General features: G+C 43.4%; 1 protein-coding gene across 5 annotated transcripts in view; it reads left to right on the forward strand.

Annotated features, from left to right (window-relative positions):
- Positions 1–20,263, forward strand: part of CASR (calcium sensing receptor) — a 171,603-nt gene that overhangs the window by 99,355 nt on the left and 51,985 nt on the right. For all 5 annotated transcript variants that reach the window (XM_075119358.1, XM_048819853.2, XM_075119366.1 and 2 more), the window contains one exon: positions 4,693–5,574. In XM_075119358.1, coding sequence (XP_074975459.1) covers positions 4,693–5,574 — 882 coding nt within the window. The remainder of the gene's footprint in view (positions 1–4,692; positions 5,575–20,263) is intronic.

Consider the following 20,263-nt stretch of genomic DNA (forward strand, 5'->3'; position numbering starts at 1 on the left):
TGTGGCCCAATGACCATTCATTGTTATAAATAGTGGGAATTCATAGTCATTCAAAAACTAACCCAGGCCTTAAATAAACAAAAGCTATTAAATCTCATCATGTATCTTGCTACACAGTCTTATACAAACTCTGCTGTCATTACAACAAACATTTATGGAATTAAAATTTGGTTTATAATATGTGCATTACAACATAAAGTTTTAGCATAACATTTACACTTGAGTACTTTAGCACAAATATAAATATCTTCTTGCCCCTCTGATCTTCCTTCAGAGATGACTTTTCAGTCAATAAATAGTGTGACCTAAAATGAGGTGCATGTCAGCTGTTAGAAACTGGTCCCATAACCCCACTATACAGTTACCAGCCTGTTGCTAGTGGATCAAATAATTGGGCCCCAAGTGCTTCCAAGCCAAAGGAGTTTGTGTAGAGTCTAGTCACTATTTCTAGCTCTGAGACTGTAGGGCACACGCCCAGGCTCAGGCCTCTTGTCTGCAGCCTTCTTTGGGATGCTGTTGTCCAGCTGCTCAATAACCTGAAACCAGTCAGTCCTCCTGCCACACACACACACACACACCCGCCCAGCTGCTTATGTATGCCCTCTTGTCTGGACTCTTTGGCTTACTCATTTAATCGCTTCAGGAACAATGTGGCAGGAAAGTAAGGAACCCAGGCGTAACAAAGAGATTTCTTAATCACAGTGACTTTACTCTTAAAATGCTTGACAGTTACAGATTTTTGAAAATAACAAAAATCCTGAGACACAGGTTCCCCTAGTCAAAGCTTAGCTCACCCTTTCTGGGAGCCCAGTGTTCGTCGCATTTCAGGCTGGGCAGAGTCCTTTCCGTCCTCTGTCTAGTGCAAGTCCTTCCTGTGTGTGGCGGTCATCAGTCCCGTGCGCAGAAGAGAACTATTCTACTAAATAGGGCCTCCTTCTCTGTGCCAAGTGCTCAAACGGTGAAGTTTTATATCCATCAGTTATGCTTGTACTTCCCCCACCCTTGTGGGTCCCTGTGTAGAAAGACCATTATTATTTGTATTACCCTAATGCCTAGGAGCTCTAGTCATAGACCAGGACTCCATTGTGTTAGGTGCTGTACAGACACAGAGCAAAAAGACAGACCTGCCCCAAGGAACTTATAATCAGAGGATAAGACAACAGACAATAGATGGATATAGACTGATGGAGGAGTACAAGGAAATAATGAGACAGTATTGGCCTTTGCTTGAGACAGTATTGGTCGGCATGATAGGCAGTGATCTCTCCACAATAACAGTCTAACAAGTGTTTTGTAGGCATCACAGCACAGAAGAGTTTTGAGGAGGGATTTGAAGGAAAACAATTAAGCAGCTTTGTGGGTGGTTAATCAGAGCATGTCCCAAGTGTGTGGGGCAGCATGGGAGAAAGCACGAAGATGTTTGTTTGAAAATTTAACAAGTGGGCAGTGGAGGCATTAAGGGTCTATCAGAGACAGAAATCAACTTCTTGATACTGAATGAGGGATGATAGGTGGTGGGGAATAGGCTGTGAAGGCCCTTGAAAGTGAAGACAAGCAACTCATGTTTGATGTGATAGAGAAAGGGGAGCCAGTGGAGGGATGCAAAGGTGAGCGGTGACATGGTCAAAGCAAGGAAAGGCTAGGAAAATGGTCTTTGCAGCAGCATTCTGACTATTCAGAATATGAGTGGGGGAAAGATTGTTTTTGTCAAGGCCAGAGGGAAGGATATTTTCAGTAGTTGAGATGTTAGATGATGAGAGAGCTTTGATGAGACTCTTAACGTTTTGTGTGGATAAGGAAGGCTATATCTTAGAGATGTTATGCAGAGAGAATTGGCAACTTCAGATTATCTTTAATTAAAAAAAATGCATAATACAAAGGAAAAACCCTAAAAAAGTTAAGGAATAATTAGACTTCATCAGTCAAACTCTGCCAACTTAATAAATACAAACATGTTGAAACTGATTCTTTGCTTGTCATCAGTGGTATAAGGTGTAGCTCTTTGGAATTGCACAGAGGAACTCCCCTTCTTAGCACCTTCCAAAGTGAACAGAAGGGCAACTCTTGTCCTGCAGACCTAAAAGTAACAGAAAAAGAGCTCAGCTCCTGAGTACCTTATGAGGTGTGCCGGCATGGGACTCCTCTCCTGTACCCCCGACTCACTTTAGAAGGTGTTAAGGTCTTCAAAAGAGGAGCATCTCTTCTATAAACCTGAAGGTGGGCAGTGCTGGGAATATTCTTTGCTAGCCAGGCTCTTTCTTTTCTCTCTCAGAAGAGTTGACATCTAAAATTTTAAATGCCAGCATTTTAGCGTGCAAAATTTTACGCATCAACATAAGGCATTTTTTAATCTATCGGCTTTTGCAAAAGAAATAGTAAGAAACAATAGTGCTAGAAAAATCACAGGAACAGGACTGTGATCCACAAAGCCAGCTTAGGTACCTAGACTCCCTATGCAATGAATGGGGAGAAATAGGCATCTTCAAATGTGATCCACAAAAGCAAGCACGTTACACAGGGAGCTGCCTAAGCTAGCCAGTGGGAATCCAAAGCCTGCCCCTTTCACAGAGATAGGTGTGTATCTCTGCGTGTGATTTACAATCAGGAGCCCCTCTCCTGGAGTCTTATAACTTAGGCACCTGCCTCACTCCACACAAAACAGCAAGTGGTTGTAGAGGTGCCCACCTGCTAGCTTTTAGCCCAGTGGTTAGAGCACTCGCCTGGGATATTAGAGACCCACGTTCAGGTCAACCTAAGGGGGAGAAAGGATTCGAACCTCTCAGGTGCATGCTGTCGCTGCGCAGGTATGGACATTCTGATGTGGGACTTTCTCAGTTTCTCCTATTGAAGTTGTTCCACTGCGTATAAATAATTAGAGAATCACTGGAAGAGGGGACACCGGGTCTCCCAGCTCAGTGCCCTAGCTACCAGGCGACAGAGTCATTCTCTTTCTCGCTCTCTGGCCCAATGACTCTTTAAGTATTTTCTGCAATGAAACAGCTTCAACAGAAGAGGCTGAGAAAACTCTCACCACAAAATATCTCAGTGTTTAGCACACTCTCCTAAGCAGTGGGAGACCCCTGTTCAAATCGTTTCTCCCCCTTAGGCAGAGATGGGGGAATCAAACCTGGGTCTCCCACATCCCAGGTGAGTGTTCTAACCACCGGACACCACCACCATCTCAGACCCTTTTCCTGCCAAATTTTGAATGGGACCTGATCCGGTAGGTGGCCTCTGAGCACAGCTGTCAGATCAGGCCTTGCATGCAAGATAGGTGCTCCTCTGCCTGTCTTTCCCCAGTTCATGGATCGCTCTGGGGCTTAGGCAGAAGATTGGTGTTTGGACACCTTGAGTGAGGCATGCCCAGAGGCAGGAATGTAGGCACCTAGGGAACTTTTACTGCGAAAACTTTGACACCTACAGCATATGGAAGGAGTTTTGTGGATCACAGTGAAGCCTAAAACTGGGATTTACGATCCTAAACCACAGTCTTATTCAACTACGTCTGGGTGCTTTAGGTGCTTATGCACCTTTGTGTACCTGGGCTTTTGTTCTTAAATTTTTTTAGATGAATAAAAATCAGATTTTATGTGGGTTTTTTTCATCTTTCAAAGTCTGAAATGCTAAAGCAAAGCCATTTGTACATTAGACGGAGTCCTCAGAAAAATTAGACATTAGTCCTGAAATTTCAGAGGAGTAATTTTCAATTCTTTCAAATCCCTATATTAGTCAATGTTTTTTCTTCTAAGTTTCTAGAAGATTTAATCTATCCCCTAAGAGTAAGTGGTACAAATTTCGTTAGGAAAAAACATTTGTTTGCAGCCCTAACAAAAAAATTGAAATTCCACTTTAATTGCAAAACTCAATGCACCGTGACCATGGATTCAGTAACTTTGCCTGCATAATTACCACACTGCTGCTTTTTTGAGATTGACCATGGATATTTTGAATAAACTATTTAATAAATAGTTTAATACGAAATAAACTATTTAACACTATCCACAGGTCCATGTCATTTCTGATTTCTCACGCACTTCTTGCACCGAGACTGAAATAATAGTTGGCGATGGTATCGCATGGAGATCTGATGGCTCATGGCTAAGTCTGCTTAATGGAATGCAAGGAGAAGGGAGTGGAGGAAGGACTTCAGGAGGCCAGTGATGTAGCTGAGGTTGTGATGATAATGGAAGTCTGTAGATGTCACATTCAGGGAGGGAGCATTTGTATTTTATCTGAATTGATATATACATTCTTAGTTTACTCTAATGACAAGTTCTTGTTTTTCCAGATTTGGCAAGAAGTGCAGAGACTTGCTTGTGTGATCTGCCAGTGGCACACATCTCTGTCCATTTCCCCCAGTCTGTGTGTCTACGTATTTCTGCCCCATTTCCCCAGATCTCTGACCAATGAGGTGTACATATGTCTGCCCCACTTATCTAGCTCCCTGAGAGCTAAGGACACACTGAGCACACATTTCTGCAAGTCATTTATTACCACAAGAACATACCCACATTTCAGTTTCCATCTGAAAATGTAATTTCAGGCACTGTAAATGCCCAAGCATAAGTGGCTGGCTGAGCATCGCCATCTCAGATTACGCATCGAGATGGTGACCCTAAAACAAGACTAGGCAATTTATCTTCATACAGCTTACTTAATGAGCCATACTGCTTGCTCCCTGTCCTCCTACAGGTCAGTTATGCCTCATCCAGCCGACTTTTGAGCAACAAAAACCAGTTCAAGTCTTTCCTCCGCACGATCCCCAATGATGAGCACCAGGCCACTGCAATGGCAGATATCATTGAGTACTTCCGCTGGAACTGGGTGGGAACAATTGCAGCTGATGATGACTATGGTCGGCCAGGGATTGAGAAGTTTCGGGAGGAGGCAGAGGAAAGGGACATCTGCATTGATTTCAGTGAGCTCATCTCCCAGTACTCAGTGGAGGAGGAGATCCAGCAAGTGGTGGAGGTCATCCAGAACTCCACTGCTAAAGTGATTGTTGTCTTCTCCAGTGGACCGGACCTTGAACCCCTCATCAAGGAGATAGTCAGGCGTAACATAACTGGCAGGATCTGGCTGGCAAGTGAGGCTTGGGCCAGCTCTTCCCTGATAGCCATGCCAGAGTTCTTCCATGTCATTGGAGGTACCATTGGGTTTGCACTGAAGGCAGGGCAGATCCCAGGCTTTCGTGAGTTTCTACAGAAAGTGCATCCCAAGAAATCCACCAACAATGGCTTTGCCAAGGAGTTTTGGGAGGAGACCTTTAACTGCTACCTCCCAGAAGGGTCCAAGAATCTCCCAGCTTCAGCCTCCTTCCACAAGGGCCATGAAGAAGGAAGTGGAGTTGGAAATAGCACAGCTGCCTTCCGTCCCCCTTGCACAGGGGAGGAGAACATCACCAATGTAGAGACACCATACATGGACTACACACACCTGCGGATATCTTATAATGTGTACTTGGCAGTGTATTCTATTGCCCATGCTTTGCAGGATATATACACATGTACCCCTGGAAAAGGCCTCTTCACCAATGGATCATGTGCAGACATTAAGAAGGTTGAGGCATGGCAGGTAAGTCTTACTTTCAGTATAAAGAGTGCCTATGTATGTATATCCATAGAATAGAGACCAAACTGGACAGGATCTCTCCATTGCTGTCCTGGGAAAGGGTGCCTTTGACAATCTGGGATTGGGAAGAGAAGGGAATCTGAGAAAATAAGTAAGCAATAACACATTTTGGAGTTCACTTTCTCAGTCAATTTCTATGTCTTTTGCAATCCTATAGCATTTTTGCCTACCAGCCAAATTTTAAGTTTGATCCCAATGTCCTAATTAGATATAGGCCCAAACTAGAGAATGTTGAATCCTGGAGGAAAATAATTTGCGACTATTTAGCAAATACTAGGCATTTGGTTTGTTTCAACATTCAAGTCTTTTTGTATCTGTGAATTTACAAAACTTTAAAATGGATCTGAAAGATTTGGTCAAATTTACATAGTCAATAGATGTATTCTTCCCACTGTGATACTTAGGCCTGTGGTCTCCAAACTTTTCACACTGCACCCCCTGCTACCCTGTCTGTGCCCCCCAACCCTGGGAGCTGTGGTCAGGAGCCAGGGCCAGGAGCGGGGCCATGGATCCTGGGTGGGCGGGGGCTGGGTGCGGACAGGGGTAAGAGGGGCGGGGCTGGAGTTGCGGCCAGGCCAGGAGCCGAGGCTGCAGATGGAGGCGGGGTTGGGGCCAGGAGTGGAGCTGCAGCTGGGAGCTGGGGCCACAGCTTGGGACAGGGCTAGAGCAGAGTGGGGGCCAAAGCAGGGCTGGGTGGTGCTTCCTCCCTGCCCCCTGTGGGGACTGGCCTTGGTCCTGCTCTGCCTGCTAGGGAGGTGCATCCCACAGTTTTGGGACCACTGACTCAGGCAATTAATTTTATTCTCTGATACTTCGCAAATACTCCAGATGCTGCCAGATGTTTGGCTGTGATATTCAACATTCTAATATCAAATTCAATATTTTCTAATATCAAATATATTTTCAAAAATGGTAATGTTTTTAAAGTCCCCCACCCCATATGCCAACATTTTATTCCGCAAATACTTTTTGCCCAGCTGTAGCCTGAATCAAAAGCTTGGATCCAAACACCTCTGGAATCAGAACTCCCCTGAATTTAAGGAGATCTTTTGACTTCTCATGGTACTAGAGCCTGAACTCTAACCCAAGCTTGAATGTCTACACCGCAGTTAAACAGCCCCTTAACCTGAGCCCCGCAAGCCTGAGTCAGCTGGCATGGGCGAGCTGCGGGGTCTAACTGCAGTGTAGACATAACCCCAGAGGCATCTGTCTTTCAATGCCTTTCTGCCAGACTGGCTGTCAGAGCTGCACAAATATGTCTGTACAAATGTCGCAAAATTAATATATATTTGAAAATGATTCTTTTAACTCTGTAAACTAGGAGAATAAAAAACAAAGTATGCATAAAAATAATGTATTCAGAAATATGTGATATTTGTTAAATAGATTATAGGAAAGAAGGCAATAAATCCACTTTTGGAGGATTTGTCAGATGCTGAAAAATAGCTACAGCACTTAGCGAAGGATGCTAGATAAGAATAGTAGGTACCAATATTTATCATGGAGAAAAGAACTTGGCAGAAGGAAAGAGTAGATGGGGGATAAAGCAGAGAGTTTGGGAAGGGTTGGAGGATGCAGCGGGAGCCGACAAGTGGGTGAAGCTATATATTAAAGTATATTTAAAATGACAACCATTATGTGGTGGTGGCCATTGGCATTATTTGATATTTGTGCCTTTTTTAAAAAATTCATTTTGACCTCACCTGAATAGCACTAAATGCCAGGTGTGTTATTTGTGTACTCCAGATCAAGTATTGCCTCAGCATCTCCCTACAGGTTTTCACCAGTCACAAGGGAAATGGCTTCAGCTCACATAGATACATCCCCCAACATCTTCAGAGCCCTAGGGGGCATCTCAAAGCTGAGAGAAATTTGTACTTTCCTCCCAAAACCCAATTTCGTTTCCATGGACAAAGACAGCTCAGTCAGGATCTGTGCTACCTTATCCAAAAAATAGTGTGTAAACCCTTCATAGTGACTAACTCTCATCTCTGTCACAAGGTGTAAAGAGCCTGGGTTAACATGGCTTGTTACCACTCAGAAAGGTTACTCTGATGAGGATTTCACACATGCTGTAGTGCCGGTGAAGAAAACTTTCTTTACCCTCTGCACAGCCACAACATAAGATTCAAGAAAACCTTTATGCCAGAATCAATCCAATACACAATGGTGCTTCGGCTATTGGCTCTCACCATCTTCTCTTTCACTTAGTTAAAGGGTTTCTGAGTACCAAGGTGATCTGTGATGACAGAGCCAAGAAGGTGTTTAGGAGCCACTATACCAAGATGGCTCCTAGATAACAGGAGCTCAAGATGAAGATAACAGATGATTATAGTGTCTCAAACCACTGGCAAAGTGGTATGTTGATAAGACAGTGTTCCTCCTAAGAAGTCTTGGCTCCATTAGCCTCAGCGTAAACTTCTGGACTCTGTATCTTGTGGCAGTAAACCCTACAGTTTAATTATGTGCTGTGTAAAAAAAAGTATTTACTTGTATCAGTTTTAATTGCTTTGCCTTTCATAGAATCATAGAATATCAGGGTTGGAAGGGACCTCAGGAGGTCATCTACTCCAACCCCCTGCTCAAAGCAGGACCAATCCCCAACTAAATCATCCCAGCCAGGGCTTTGTCAAGCCTGACCTTAAAAACCTCAAAGGAAGGAGATTCCACCACCTCCCTAGGTAACCCATTCCAGTGCTTCACCACCCTCCTAGTGAAAAAGTTTTTCCTAATATCCAACGTAAACCTCCCCCACTGCAACTTAAGACCATTACTCCTTGTTCTGTCATCAGCTACCATTGAGAACAGTCTAGATCCATCCTCTTTGGAACCCCCTTTCAGGTAGTTGAAAGCAGCTATCAAATCCCCCCTCATTCGTCTCTTCTGCAGACTAAATAATCCCAGTTCCCTCAGCCTCTCCATGTGCTCCAGCCCCCTAATCATTTTTGTTGCCTCCACTGGACTCTTTCCAATTTTTCCACATCCTTCTTGTAGTGTGGGGCCCAAAACTGGACACGGTACTCCAGATGAGGCCTCACCAATGCCGAATAGAGGGGAATGATGATGCCCCTCGATCTGCTGGCATTGCTCCTACTTTTACAGCCCAAAATGCTGTTAGCCTTCTTGGCAGCAAAAATAAAGGGAAAGAGACGGCTAAGGGGAGATATGATTGAGGTCTATAAAATCATGACTGGTGTAGAGAAAGTAGATAAGGAAGTGTTGTTTACTACTTCTCATAACACAAGAACTAGGGGTCACCAAATGAAATTAATAGGCAGCAGGTTTAAAACAAATAAAATTAAGTATTTCTTCACACAACGCACAGTCAACCTGTGGAACTCCTTGCCAGAGGATGTTGTGAAGGCCAAGACCATAACAGGGTTCAAAGAAGAACTAGATAAATTCATGGAGGATCGGTCCATCAATGGCTATTAGCCAGGATGGGCAGGAATGGTGTACCTAGCCTCTGTTTGCCAGAAGCTGGGAATGAGCGACGGGATGGATCACTTGATGATTACCTGTTCTGTTCATTCCCTCTGGGACACTGGCCCCTGTCGGAAGACAGGATACTGAGCTAGATGGACCTTTGGTCTGACCCAGTAGGGCCATTCTTATGTTTTGATGCCCCATTATCAGAGGAATAACAAAACTTAACAGAGGTCCGATAAATGCCCCAGCCTGTTTCATGAGATGCTTCTTTCTTTTAAAAGAGACCCTTTTATTACAGAGAGTTTTGATAAAATTGTGTCTCATTTTCTGCACACACTTGATTTTGTGTCAAAGGGATGTTTTCTTTTAAGGTGCTGAGTGCTATTTCTGAAATGGCCACTATTAAATCATCAGAGGCTGAACACAGGATATCTTTCCTTTGCTGTGGTGATTTGCTAAGTAATTTTAAAAGGGCCAGGTGTCTCTTCATGTAGCTAGACATGTTTTCGGTCAGCAGCTTTGGTTGTTAAAAAAGGGTCTGATGATAATTCATTGCTTTTTACACCCTGCTGTTGTACTTTTCAAAGTATAAGCCACTGGCTAATCATGAGGGAAAAGCCCAGTTCTTAATCTGTAAGCCTCTCTTGTAGAAGCATTTAAATCCATCCCTAGGTTCAGTGACAAAATTCCTCCTCTGCCTTGGTAGGTCCTGCGCTTTTTGGCAGATTTGCTCACCTCAGAGGTTCATGGCAGTTTTCAGTTTGGCCACTTTTGCTCGAGGCTCAAATCTGCCGTTCACTCAGCTAACCTCATCACTGGCCAGCATGGGGGAAATGGAGAACAATCTCCGCAGTCTCTGTTGTCCCACCTAGTGGTTCAGGAACAGACCAGATCCCTTTGCAAATCAGACCTTCCGCTCTGGTGTCTCTCACAGACCAAGTCAACTCCTCCTGTGTCAGATAGGTTGTTGGGGAGATGGGGAGAACCCAGGATGGGGAGAACCCTCTATACCGGATTCCAGCCCAGAGCCCTATGGATAGCAACTGTCTACAACGTCTCCCGTATCAGCTGCATGACAGCTACAACTCCCTGGGCTACTTCCCCATGGCCTCCCCTCAGCACCTTCTTTATCCTCACCGCACGCCCTTCCTCCTGAAGCTTGATAACACTTGTACTTCTCAGTCCTCCAGCAGCACACTCACTCACTCCCCAATCCTTGTGCACCCCCTACTAACTGATGGGAGGTGCTTTTAAGCCAGGTGTCCTGATTAGCCTACCTGCCATAATTGATTCTAGTAAGTTCTTAATTGGCTCCAGGTGTCTTAATTAGCTTGCCTGTCTTAATTGGTTCTAGCAGGTTCCTGATTGCTCTAGGGCAGCCTGATTGTTCCCTGGGAACAGAAAGCTATTCATACAGTGGCCAGTATATTTGCCTTCTACCAGACTCCTGCGCGCAACTGGTCTGGGTCTGTCACAGTACCCATAAGGTATTTTGGTAGCATCCTCAAAAGCTTTTAGATTAGGATTAGGCCTTCCTGAGGTACATTTGCTGAGCAAGTGTAGCAATTCATAATTTATCCCTTAGAGCCACCACCGTCCCTTAGGCCATAAGGGCCAGATCCTCCATCCTATTTTCTGACATGTCCATTTGAGAGCCTCTACTTGGGGGCTTCTCTTTTTAGTTTTGTGTTTTCTCCTTATTGCCTCTTTCATCTTTTAACATTTTTTTTACAAAAAGCCTGGACATAACTTTTTGGCAGCAGTCTGTTTATCCCCCAAATGCTGACCCCTGCCCCTTTTGTTTCCCCTGCAACTGCTGTGCAACCCTGTTCTTAACCCTAACACTGCCTCCTCTCAAGCTCTGTGCAGTCCCTTTTGCATTCAGCCCCCGTTTATGCTGCTTTTCCTGCACAACCTTGTTACTCACGCCTAGGCATGTTTGTTTAGAGCTACAGGTTAACCCTTGAAAAACTTTCACATTTTTTAAAGCCTTATGTATGTCTTTTGCCCTCTGGAGATCATGTGTGGCAACCCCCAAGACAGAGCCATCTATATATCACCTGTCTCTTCAAAGAACCATAATTTTCACAAAGAGCTTTAACAAAATTTGTCACTAACCCTAAAGAGAGACCATATTTCGCCAACAGTATTGGATATTTCACAAGAAAACATTTTGGTAGTGTGTGAACTTTCAGACCTTGTTTTTTTTATTCACGGTCCCTAAAGCACATGCTCTGTTTTCACTCATCGTTTTTTCAGGGCTTAGTGTGGAACTGGAGGCATGTTTGCATGGTTGCTTTTTACCAGTGTTTTTTGCTTTGTCGTTTAACTTGATGTATCTGAGCATTGGGCTGTCTTGATGCTGTGTCTATGGTCTTCTGCTGCTTTGTGGTGTCGTTGCTCAAGGTGTCAGAGCATATTCCTGGTTCTTTGGTCGTTCTGTTCGTCGTGTGTCTGTAATTCTGACTATGGTATCATCAGGAAAGTATACAGGACTCTCTGTCTCCAAAAAAAGCTCAGGTTTTTACATCTGCTTTAATATATTGCTTTGTTTCAAACAAAACTTCAATGTCTGTTACCAGATTGTTTTGATCACTGTTGCTCTTAACTAATAGACGTGGAATTTATGCATCCCTCCCTGAACATTCCCTTTCGATGTCTCTGGGAGAGAAACTGGCTTTATTTAAGTATTACAGTAGAACCTCAGAGTTACGAACACCTTGGGAATGGAGGTTGTTCATAACTCTGAAACGTTTGTAACTCTGAACAAAACATCATGATTACCCAAATCTGAATATTCATCAACACTGCTTACTGATACTTTTGCAAACCATAATATCTTATTCTGCTGTAATGCTAAGGACTTGGGGCATTTGTTTACACATTTGGTGAAGACAATAAGCCACACCCCAGAAATTTCAAAAAATAGATTGATTAAACCAGGAACCCCTAGTCATATTGATGGACTTGTGTCAGCTGTCTTGTTCTCAAGACATGGTTTGAGATATATAGCTATAAAACATGATCACATTTTTTGCTTTATTTTAAACACAGTTGTTTTTTCCCCAACCTGAATTGGCTACAAACATCCCATCTTTTTGTTGTAAAATAGGTCTTTTTTTTTTCTTTTAAGAAACAATAGCTAGGATCTCAGAAGCTCCTTTTTTTTTTTTTAAATCCCCCTTGAAAGCTCCTTTGGGGATCCTTCAAAACCCCCATTTTATTTAAGGCCTCACACAAGCTTTGTAACAGAAACACAGATATGGCCAGATACCTTTTCAATATATATTTTCATTTACAGATGACACATTTTATTTTTAAAAAGAAAAGGAGTACTTGTGGCACCTTAGAGACTAACCAATTTATTTGAGCATGAGCTTTCATCGGATGCATACCACGGTATGCATCCGATGAAAGCTCATGCTCAAATAAATTGGTTAGTCTCTAAGGTGCCACAAGTACTCCTTTTCTTTTTGCAAAGACAGACTAACACGGCTGTTACTCTGAAACCTGTCATTTTATTTTTATATCACGTTTGTCCCATCACTATTCTCTAACTTTATCCTTTTAGATTTCTTAGAATAGTCTTTTTCCTCAGCAGAGTTCTGTAACTTTTTGTGCAGATCAGGTGGTCAGTATAATGTAATAAGTGGATATCCTTCAGTTTGGTAATTTTGTTTAAACGCTGCCAGAGTCTCTACCAGTTTGCACAGCATTTACCAAGACCACCCTTAGTGCTACATTTTCTTAGGTTAAGCACAGACATTGCATTGCGTACCCTATGGCAATAACTGTGTTTAATTAGCTTTCCAAAAACAGGTCAGCACAGAGGTCCCAAAGCTTGCAGTTTATATCCTCTGAAGTCCAGTTGACACAGTCATGATGCTGCTGGCCTCGTGTGTCTATAACACAGCCCTCACAATCTTCAGAAACCTTCTCCCTAAGACAATAATTAAGGACAGCATAAACAGAAATGCATAGAATAAACTGCTTAATTCTTTTACACTCCCAACATGCCATGGATGCCATTAGCTGTATGCCTAGTGCCTTCCATGGAACCATATAGCTGTCATCCTCTTCATGGTTGATGTCCTCTTGAACAACTTGTCTTGCTGCTGAGCAACAAGTTTGGCCTGATTCATCTTTGTTCTCTGATGCAACATTGTTCAGGGCCTCTGGGTCTTCTAGAAAGGTATCATCAAGCTGTTGAAAGATTTTCAGAACAGAAACAGGTGTAAGTCCCCTGTTTTAGATTTACACAACCTCAGGTCAGATCCTACTGCATTACACCCTCCTTGACTGCCACTTTTTAGAATCTATTTACCTAAGCAACATCTCCTCAGTTCACCTTATCCAATGGTGTCACTGAAGAGGTCTTGTCACCTTCCCCCATGGGTTCAGACATTGGATGGGCATCACGCTAGTCAGTCTGACTCACGATCGCATGGGTCTCGGTGTCAGGGTCTGCCATATTCAGCAATGGCTGGGCTAAAGGGCTCCATTCGGCCACTCTCTCCTCCTCAGAACTGTCTTTAATATTGCACTTCCTTTGCAGGTAACCAAGCACTCTCAGAGCTAAAATAAATGCCATAGTTCTCACAGGGGTGGTGAAGGCTGCCATGTTTCCTTTCACCATTTCCATAATTTCTGAAAACATTTTCTTGAAACATATGGCCTCTTCGCCACAGCGAGGGGCTTCCAGGGATGGTGCTGCTGACCAGCCAACCACTAAACTCCAGATGGTGGAGTTTCCAGCTAAATACTTGTGCTATAACTATTCTGATTGGTACACAGTTCCCATCATGTCCTACAGGCCTAGAACCTGTGTTGATTGGTAGAGTGTAGTTGGAGGAGTCCTTAGAGCAGTGGTTCTCAAACTTTTGTACTGGTGACCACTTTCACATAGAAAGCCTCTGAGTGTGACCCCTCCATATAAATTAAAAACACTTTTTATATATTTAACACCATTATAAATGCTGGAGGCAAAGTGGGGTTTGGGGTGGAGGCTGACAGCTCGTGACCCTCCATGTAAGAACCTTGTGACCCTCTGAGGGGTCCCAAACCACAGTTTCAGAACTCCTGTCTTAGAGGGAGCACACAATGCTCTTCCGGATGGGTCAACCAACCCCTAAACTTTCTCTAATTGGTCACTCCCACTCTTGGGGGTGTTCTAGGGGGCTGAAACCCACTCCAATTGGTAAAGGACAATGGTAGAAGTTCTTAGAGGGGTCACATGACCTCCATCCCTCTTGGGGAGGATCTATCGTGCTGAAATCCCCTCTGATTGGTAGATGGTGGTGAGAGAAATTTTTAGAGAGGTTATTTGACACCCCTTGCTTCTGGCCATATTCCAGACTCTACCCTGGAAGTAATACAATGGCAGGGGGTTCTTATGGGGCAGAGGTTGGGCTTTATGGGGTTAGGAGATGGAATTAAAGTTTGAGTGACGTTGTACCCTTGTATGTACTGACTGGAACTGGAGGAGTATATGATTACTAACAGTATAACTGATTAGAAACAGGGAGCAGATTTACTGAGTGTAATGGGGCTAAAATGTATAACCTGCTGCTTAGCTTAACTAAACTAGAAGAGAAAACATTTACTGAGAATGTGGAAATTCTAGAAAATTGCCTATCCCTAAATGGAGTCAAAAAGAAAATAAAACAATTTCTGAATATGTGACTGGATTAAGGGAATTAACGGAGCACTGCCTGTTTGGAGAGAATTGAAATGGTGCCTTAAGGGACCAGTTGGTTTGTCGTAAGCAAAATAAAACAATCCAAAACCAGCTATTGACGGATTGATTTGACCCTAAAGCATGAATTAGAAAATGCTGTATCAGTGGAGATAGCTTTAAAGATTCCAGGAAGCTGTAACACCACCATGTGATCTGTAACAAATAAACTGTTAGTCAAGCAGAAGGCACCACATGTCATCACTGACTGCTTTCATTGTGGGAAACAGTCTCACAATGCAAATGATAGTTGGTTCAAGGACAAACCCTGCATAAACTAACAAATTGGGGGCACACACAGAAAATGTTCAGGTCAGTGCAAAAAGCACAACGACAATACCAGAGGATTTCAAATTCATCAGCTTGCACATGACAACACAGAGTCAAGTGAGAATATTATTTCATCTCTACAACTGTAGTTGACTGTTATGTCATCTCAGACAATAAGTGAAGTGATATTTGGATTGCTTTAGAAGTGGAAGGGTTAAGTGTTAAAATGGAGCTTGATATAGGATCTGGTATTTCTGTAATTTCACACAGGATTGTAGAGACTACTTAAAGAGGTGAAGTTGCAGAAAAATCTGAGTACTACTAAATACATGTACAGGGAAAATCCTCAATCTCCTGGTTTTTATTACAATGAAGGTAACATATAACTAAACAGCAGATGCCAAGAGCCTATTCTGCGACTTGGTAGAGAATAGCTGAGAGAGCTTCAGCAAGACTGGTAAAGTATAAAATGACTGCAGGTTGAAAAAAAATTATGAATTCCAGCCCAAAACAAAAATTAGCTAGACTTTTGTACAAGGCAACTGGTATCTTTCAGGATGCTATGAGAAACTTAAAGCCCATGAAAGCAAATAAAACTTTGCTTGAGCAATTTCTAAATTTTGCAAACGTCTTCCAGTGCCTTTTGTGATACAGCTAAAGGCAGAGTTAGAACTTCAGCATTTACAAGACTCTGGGATTATATCCAGGCTTAACTGGAGTGAATGGAGCACCCTTACAGTGCCAGTAATGAAAAAGAATGGAGCTTTCCCTATCTATGGTGACATCAAGGTTACCAGAAGGGGGATCCTGGGAACTACAGGCCAGTCAGCCTCACCTCAGTCCCCGGAAAAATCATGGAGCACCAGGTCTTCAAGGAATCAATTCTGAAGCACTTAGAGGAGAGGAAAGTGATCAGGAACAGTCAGCATGGATTCACCAAGGGCAAGTCATGTCTGACTAATCTAATTGCCTTCTGTGACGAGATAACTGGCTCTGTGGATGAGGGGAAAGCGTTGGATGTGTTGTTCCTTGAGTTTAGCAAAGCTTTTGACACGGTCTCCCACAGTATTCTTGCCAGCAAGTTAAAGAAGTATGGGCTGGATGAATGGACTACAAGGTGGATAGAAAGTTGGCTAGATTGTTGGGCTCAACGGGTAGTGATCAATGGCTCCATGTATAGTTGGCAGCCAGTATCAAGTGGAGTGCCCCAAGGGTCGGTCCTGGGGCCGATTTTGTTCAATATCTTCATAAATGATCTGGAGGATGGTGTGGATTGCACCCTCAGCAAGTTTGCAGATGACACTAAACTGGGAGGAGAGGTAGATACCCTGGAGGGTAGGGATAGGATACAGAGGGCCCTAGACAAATTAGAGGATTGGGCCAAAAGAAATCTGATGAGGTTCAACAAGGACAAGTACAGAGTCCTGCACTTAGACAGAAGAATCCCATGCACCGCTACAGACTAGGGAACGAATGGCTAGGCAGCAGTTCTGCAGAAAAGGATCTAGAGGTTACAGTAGACGAGAAGCTGGATATGAGTCAACAGTGTGCCCTTGTTGCCAAGAAGGCCAATGGCATTTTGGGATGTATATGTAGGGGCATTGCCAGCAGATCGAGGGATGTGATCGTTCCCCTCTATTCGACATTGGTGAGGCCTCATCTGGAGTACTGTGTCCAGTTTTGGGCCCCACACTACAAGAAGGATGTGGAAAAATTGGAAAGAGTCCAGCGGAGGGCAACAAAAATGATTAGGGGACTGGAACACATGACTTATGAGGAGAGGCTGAGGGAACTGGGATTGTTTAGTCTGCGGAAGAGAAGAATGAGGGGGGATTTGGCAGCTGCTTTCAACTACCTGAAAGGGGGTTCCAAAGAGGATGGATCTAGGCTGTTCTCAGTGGTAGCAGATGACAGAACAAGGAGTAATGGTCTCAAGTTGCAGTGGGGGAGGTTTAAGTTGGATATTAGGAAAAACTTTTTCATTAGGAGGGTGGTGAAACACTGGCATGCGTTACCTAGGGAGGTGGTGGAATCTCCTTCCTTAGATATTTTTAAGGTTAGGCTTGACAAAGCCCTGGCTGGGATGATTTAGTTGGGGATTGGTCCTGCTTTGAGCAGGGGGTTGGACTAGATGACCTCCTGAGATCCCTTCCAACCCTGATATTCTATGATTCACCCAGTACTGCATGAGTACAGATAATGGAAAGAGAAGGGTTACATATAAACAGAACTGTAACATGGTTCTTAAGGACTAAACTTAAGAAGAAGAAAAGGAAGACTTGTGGCACCTTAGAGACTAACAAATTTATTTGAGAGTAAGCTTTTGTGAGCTACAGCTCACTTCATCGGATGCATGCAGTGGAAAATACAGTGGGGAGATTTATATACACAGAGAACATGAAACAATGAGTGTTACCATACGCACTGTAACAAGAGTGATCATCAGGTAAGGTGAGCTATTAACAGCAGGAGAGCGGGAGGAGGGGGGGAGAGACCTTTTGTCGTGATAATCACGGTGGGCCATTTCCAGCAGTTGACAACGTCTGAGGAACAGTGGGGGGCGGGTGGAATAAACATGGGGAAATAGTTTTACTTTGTGTAATGACACATCCACTCCCAGTCTTTATTCAAGCCTAAGTTAATTGTATCCAGTTTGAAAATTAATTCCAATTCAGCAGTCTCTCGTTGGAGTCTGTTTTTGAAGTTTTTTTGTTGAAGAATTGCCACTCTTAGGACTGTAATCAAGTGACCAGAGAGATTGATGTGTTCTCCGACTGGTTTTTGAATGTTATAATTCTTGACGTCTGATTTGTATCCATTTATTCTTTTATGTAGAGACTGTCCAGTTTGACCAATGTACATGGCAGAGGGGCATTGCTGGCACATGATGGCATATATCACATTGGTAGATGTGCAGGTGAACGAGCCTCTGATAGTGTGGCTGATGTGATTAGGCCCCATGATGGTGTTCCCTGAATAGATATGTAGACACAGTTGGCAACGGGCTTTGTTGCAAGGATAGGTTCCTGGGTTAGTGGTTCTGTTGTGTGGTGTGCGGTTGCTGGTGAGTATTTGCTTCAGGTTGGGGGACTGTCTGTAAGCAAGGACTGGCTTGTCTCCCAAGATCTGTGAGAGTGATGGGTCGTCCTTCAGGACAGGTTGTAGATCCTTGATGATGCATTGGAGAGGTTTTAGTTGTGGGCTGAAGGTGATGGCTAGTGGCGTTCTGTTATTATCTTTGTTGGGCCTGTCCTGTAGTAGGTGACTTCTGGGTTCTCTTCTGGCTCTGTCAATCTGTTTCTTCACTTCAGCAGGTGGGTATTGTAGTTGTAAGAACGCTTGATAGAGATCTTGTAGGTGTTTGTCTCTGTCTGAGGGGTTGGAGCAAATGCGGTTGTATCGTAGAGCTCAGCTGTAGACAATGGATTGTGTGGTGTGGTCTTAACAAGTTAACTTAACTTAACAACCTTATAATATGCTGCATATTTGGTTCTCAAGAATGGTCATAAATATTGTTGTCCAAGCTGTTTTCTCTGAGGTCCTGTCCCACACATGAAGGAAGAGAGAAGGCAGAAGACTACAGAATTGAACTGCTGGCTAAGTAAGTGATGTAGGCTGGAGGGTTTTGGTTTTGTGGAACATTTGTCCAACTTCTGTGAGTGTGGGGAACCGTGTGGTTTAGATGGCCTCCACCTCAGTAAAGAGGATCCAATCTCTTTGTGGACAGGCTGGCTAGAGTAGGCAGGAGAACATTAAAATAATAACAAAAAGAGAGAGTAAAAAGAGGGAAGATATGAGCGCTTGTTTTGCACAGAATTAAGACGTTGAGGACAAAATTAATGAAGGAACCAAAGGACAAAGAAAGAAGAAATTCTTGAATTGCCTATTCACCAGTGCTGGGAGCCTGGGTAACACAAGAAAAACTTGCATTGCTCATTTATGAGCATAAGTTCTATTTAGTTGGTATTACTGAAACCTTGTGGGGTGATTTGCATGATTGGAATGTTAAAATCAATGGTCATAACCTATTTAGAAAGGATCGATTGGGCTAAAAAGGAGTGGGAGTAGTGCTCAATACAAAAATGGCATTACCTGTTTCCAAGTCACTGACAACTCGGACAAAAAATATTTTAAATGCTTAAAGGTCAACGTCCTAACCATTAAAGCACAAGATAGGCTACTAGTTGATGTCTGCTACAGACTACCGAATCACACTAAAGAACAGGGTGACCAGCTCCTACCTATAACATGTAGGAAAAAAGCTGTGTGATCATGGGGAATGTCAATTTGAGTGACATATGCTGGAGGTGTCATGTTGCCAACACTAAAACATGTTTGGAATGTCTAAATATTATAAATAATTTCCTAACTCAAAAGTGTGTTGCAACCAACATGGGGAATTTCTATGTTAGAGCTTGTATTGACAGAGAAAGAGGAACTGATCACAGAACTAAAAATTAATGGTAGCTTAAGTACAAGTGATCATGAGCTGATCACATTTATAATGTGCAAACAGTCCAGACCAGTTCTCTCTCTCTCTCTCTCTCTCTCTCTCTCTCTCTATGTATATATATATATATATATATATATATATACACACACATATTTCACAAAGCTGAAAAATAATTATGAGGAAGAATTTAATCAGGAAGATGCGAATGAATGAGGAAAAAGGCACAATCCCACAAATGAGGAAGAAGGCTGTGCTGGTTAAAAAACGAAGCTTATAGGGGAAGTGAAGACAGCTGTGTGTATGTATGTATGTGTGTGTGTATATATATATATATACACATACACACACACACACAGAGCTGATATATATGTGTGTGTGTGTGTGTGTTGTGACAAAGTTCCTCCTCTGCCTTGGTGGGTCCTGCGCTTATTGGCAGATTTGCTCGCCTCAGAGGTTCATGGCAGCCCTCAGTTTGGCCACTTTCGTGGCTCAAATCTGCCGTTCACTCAGTTAGCCTCATCACTGGCCGGCATGGGGAAAAGGAAGAACAACAATCCCTGCAGTCTCTGCTGATCCACCTAGTGGATCGGGGAACAGGCCAGAGACCTTCCCTTCTGGTGGAACCCACAGTCCAGGTTAACTCCTCTGGTATCAAGTAGGGAGTTGGGGGGATAGGGGAAACCCAGGCCTGCCCTCTACTCCAGGTTCCAGCCCAGGGCCCTGTGGATTGCAGCTGTCTACAGTGG

The sequence above is a fragment of the Caretta caretta genome, chromosome 1 (genome assembly GCF_965140235.1).
Source record: "Caretta caretta isolate rCarCar2 chromosome 1, rCarCar1.hap1, whole genome shotgun sequence".
NCBI lineage: Eukaryota > Metazoa > Chordata > Testudines > Cheloniidae > Caretta > Caretta caretta.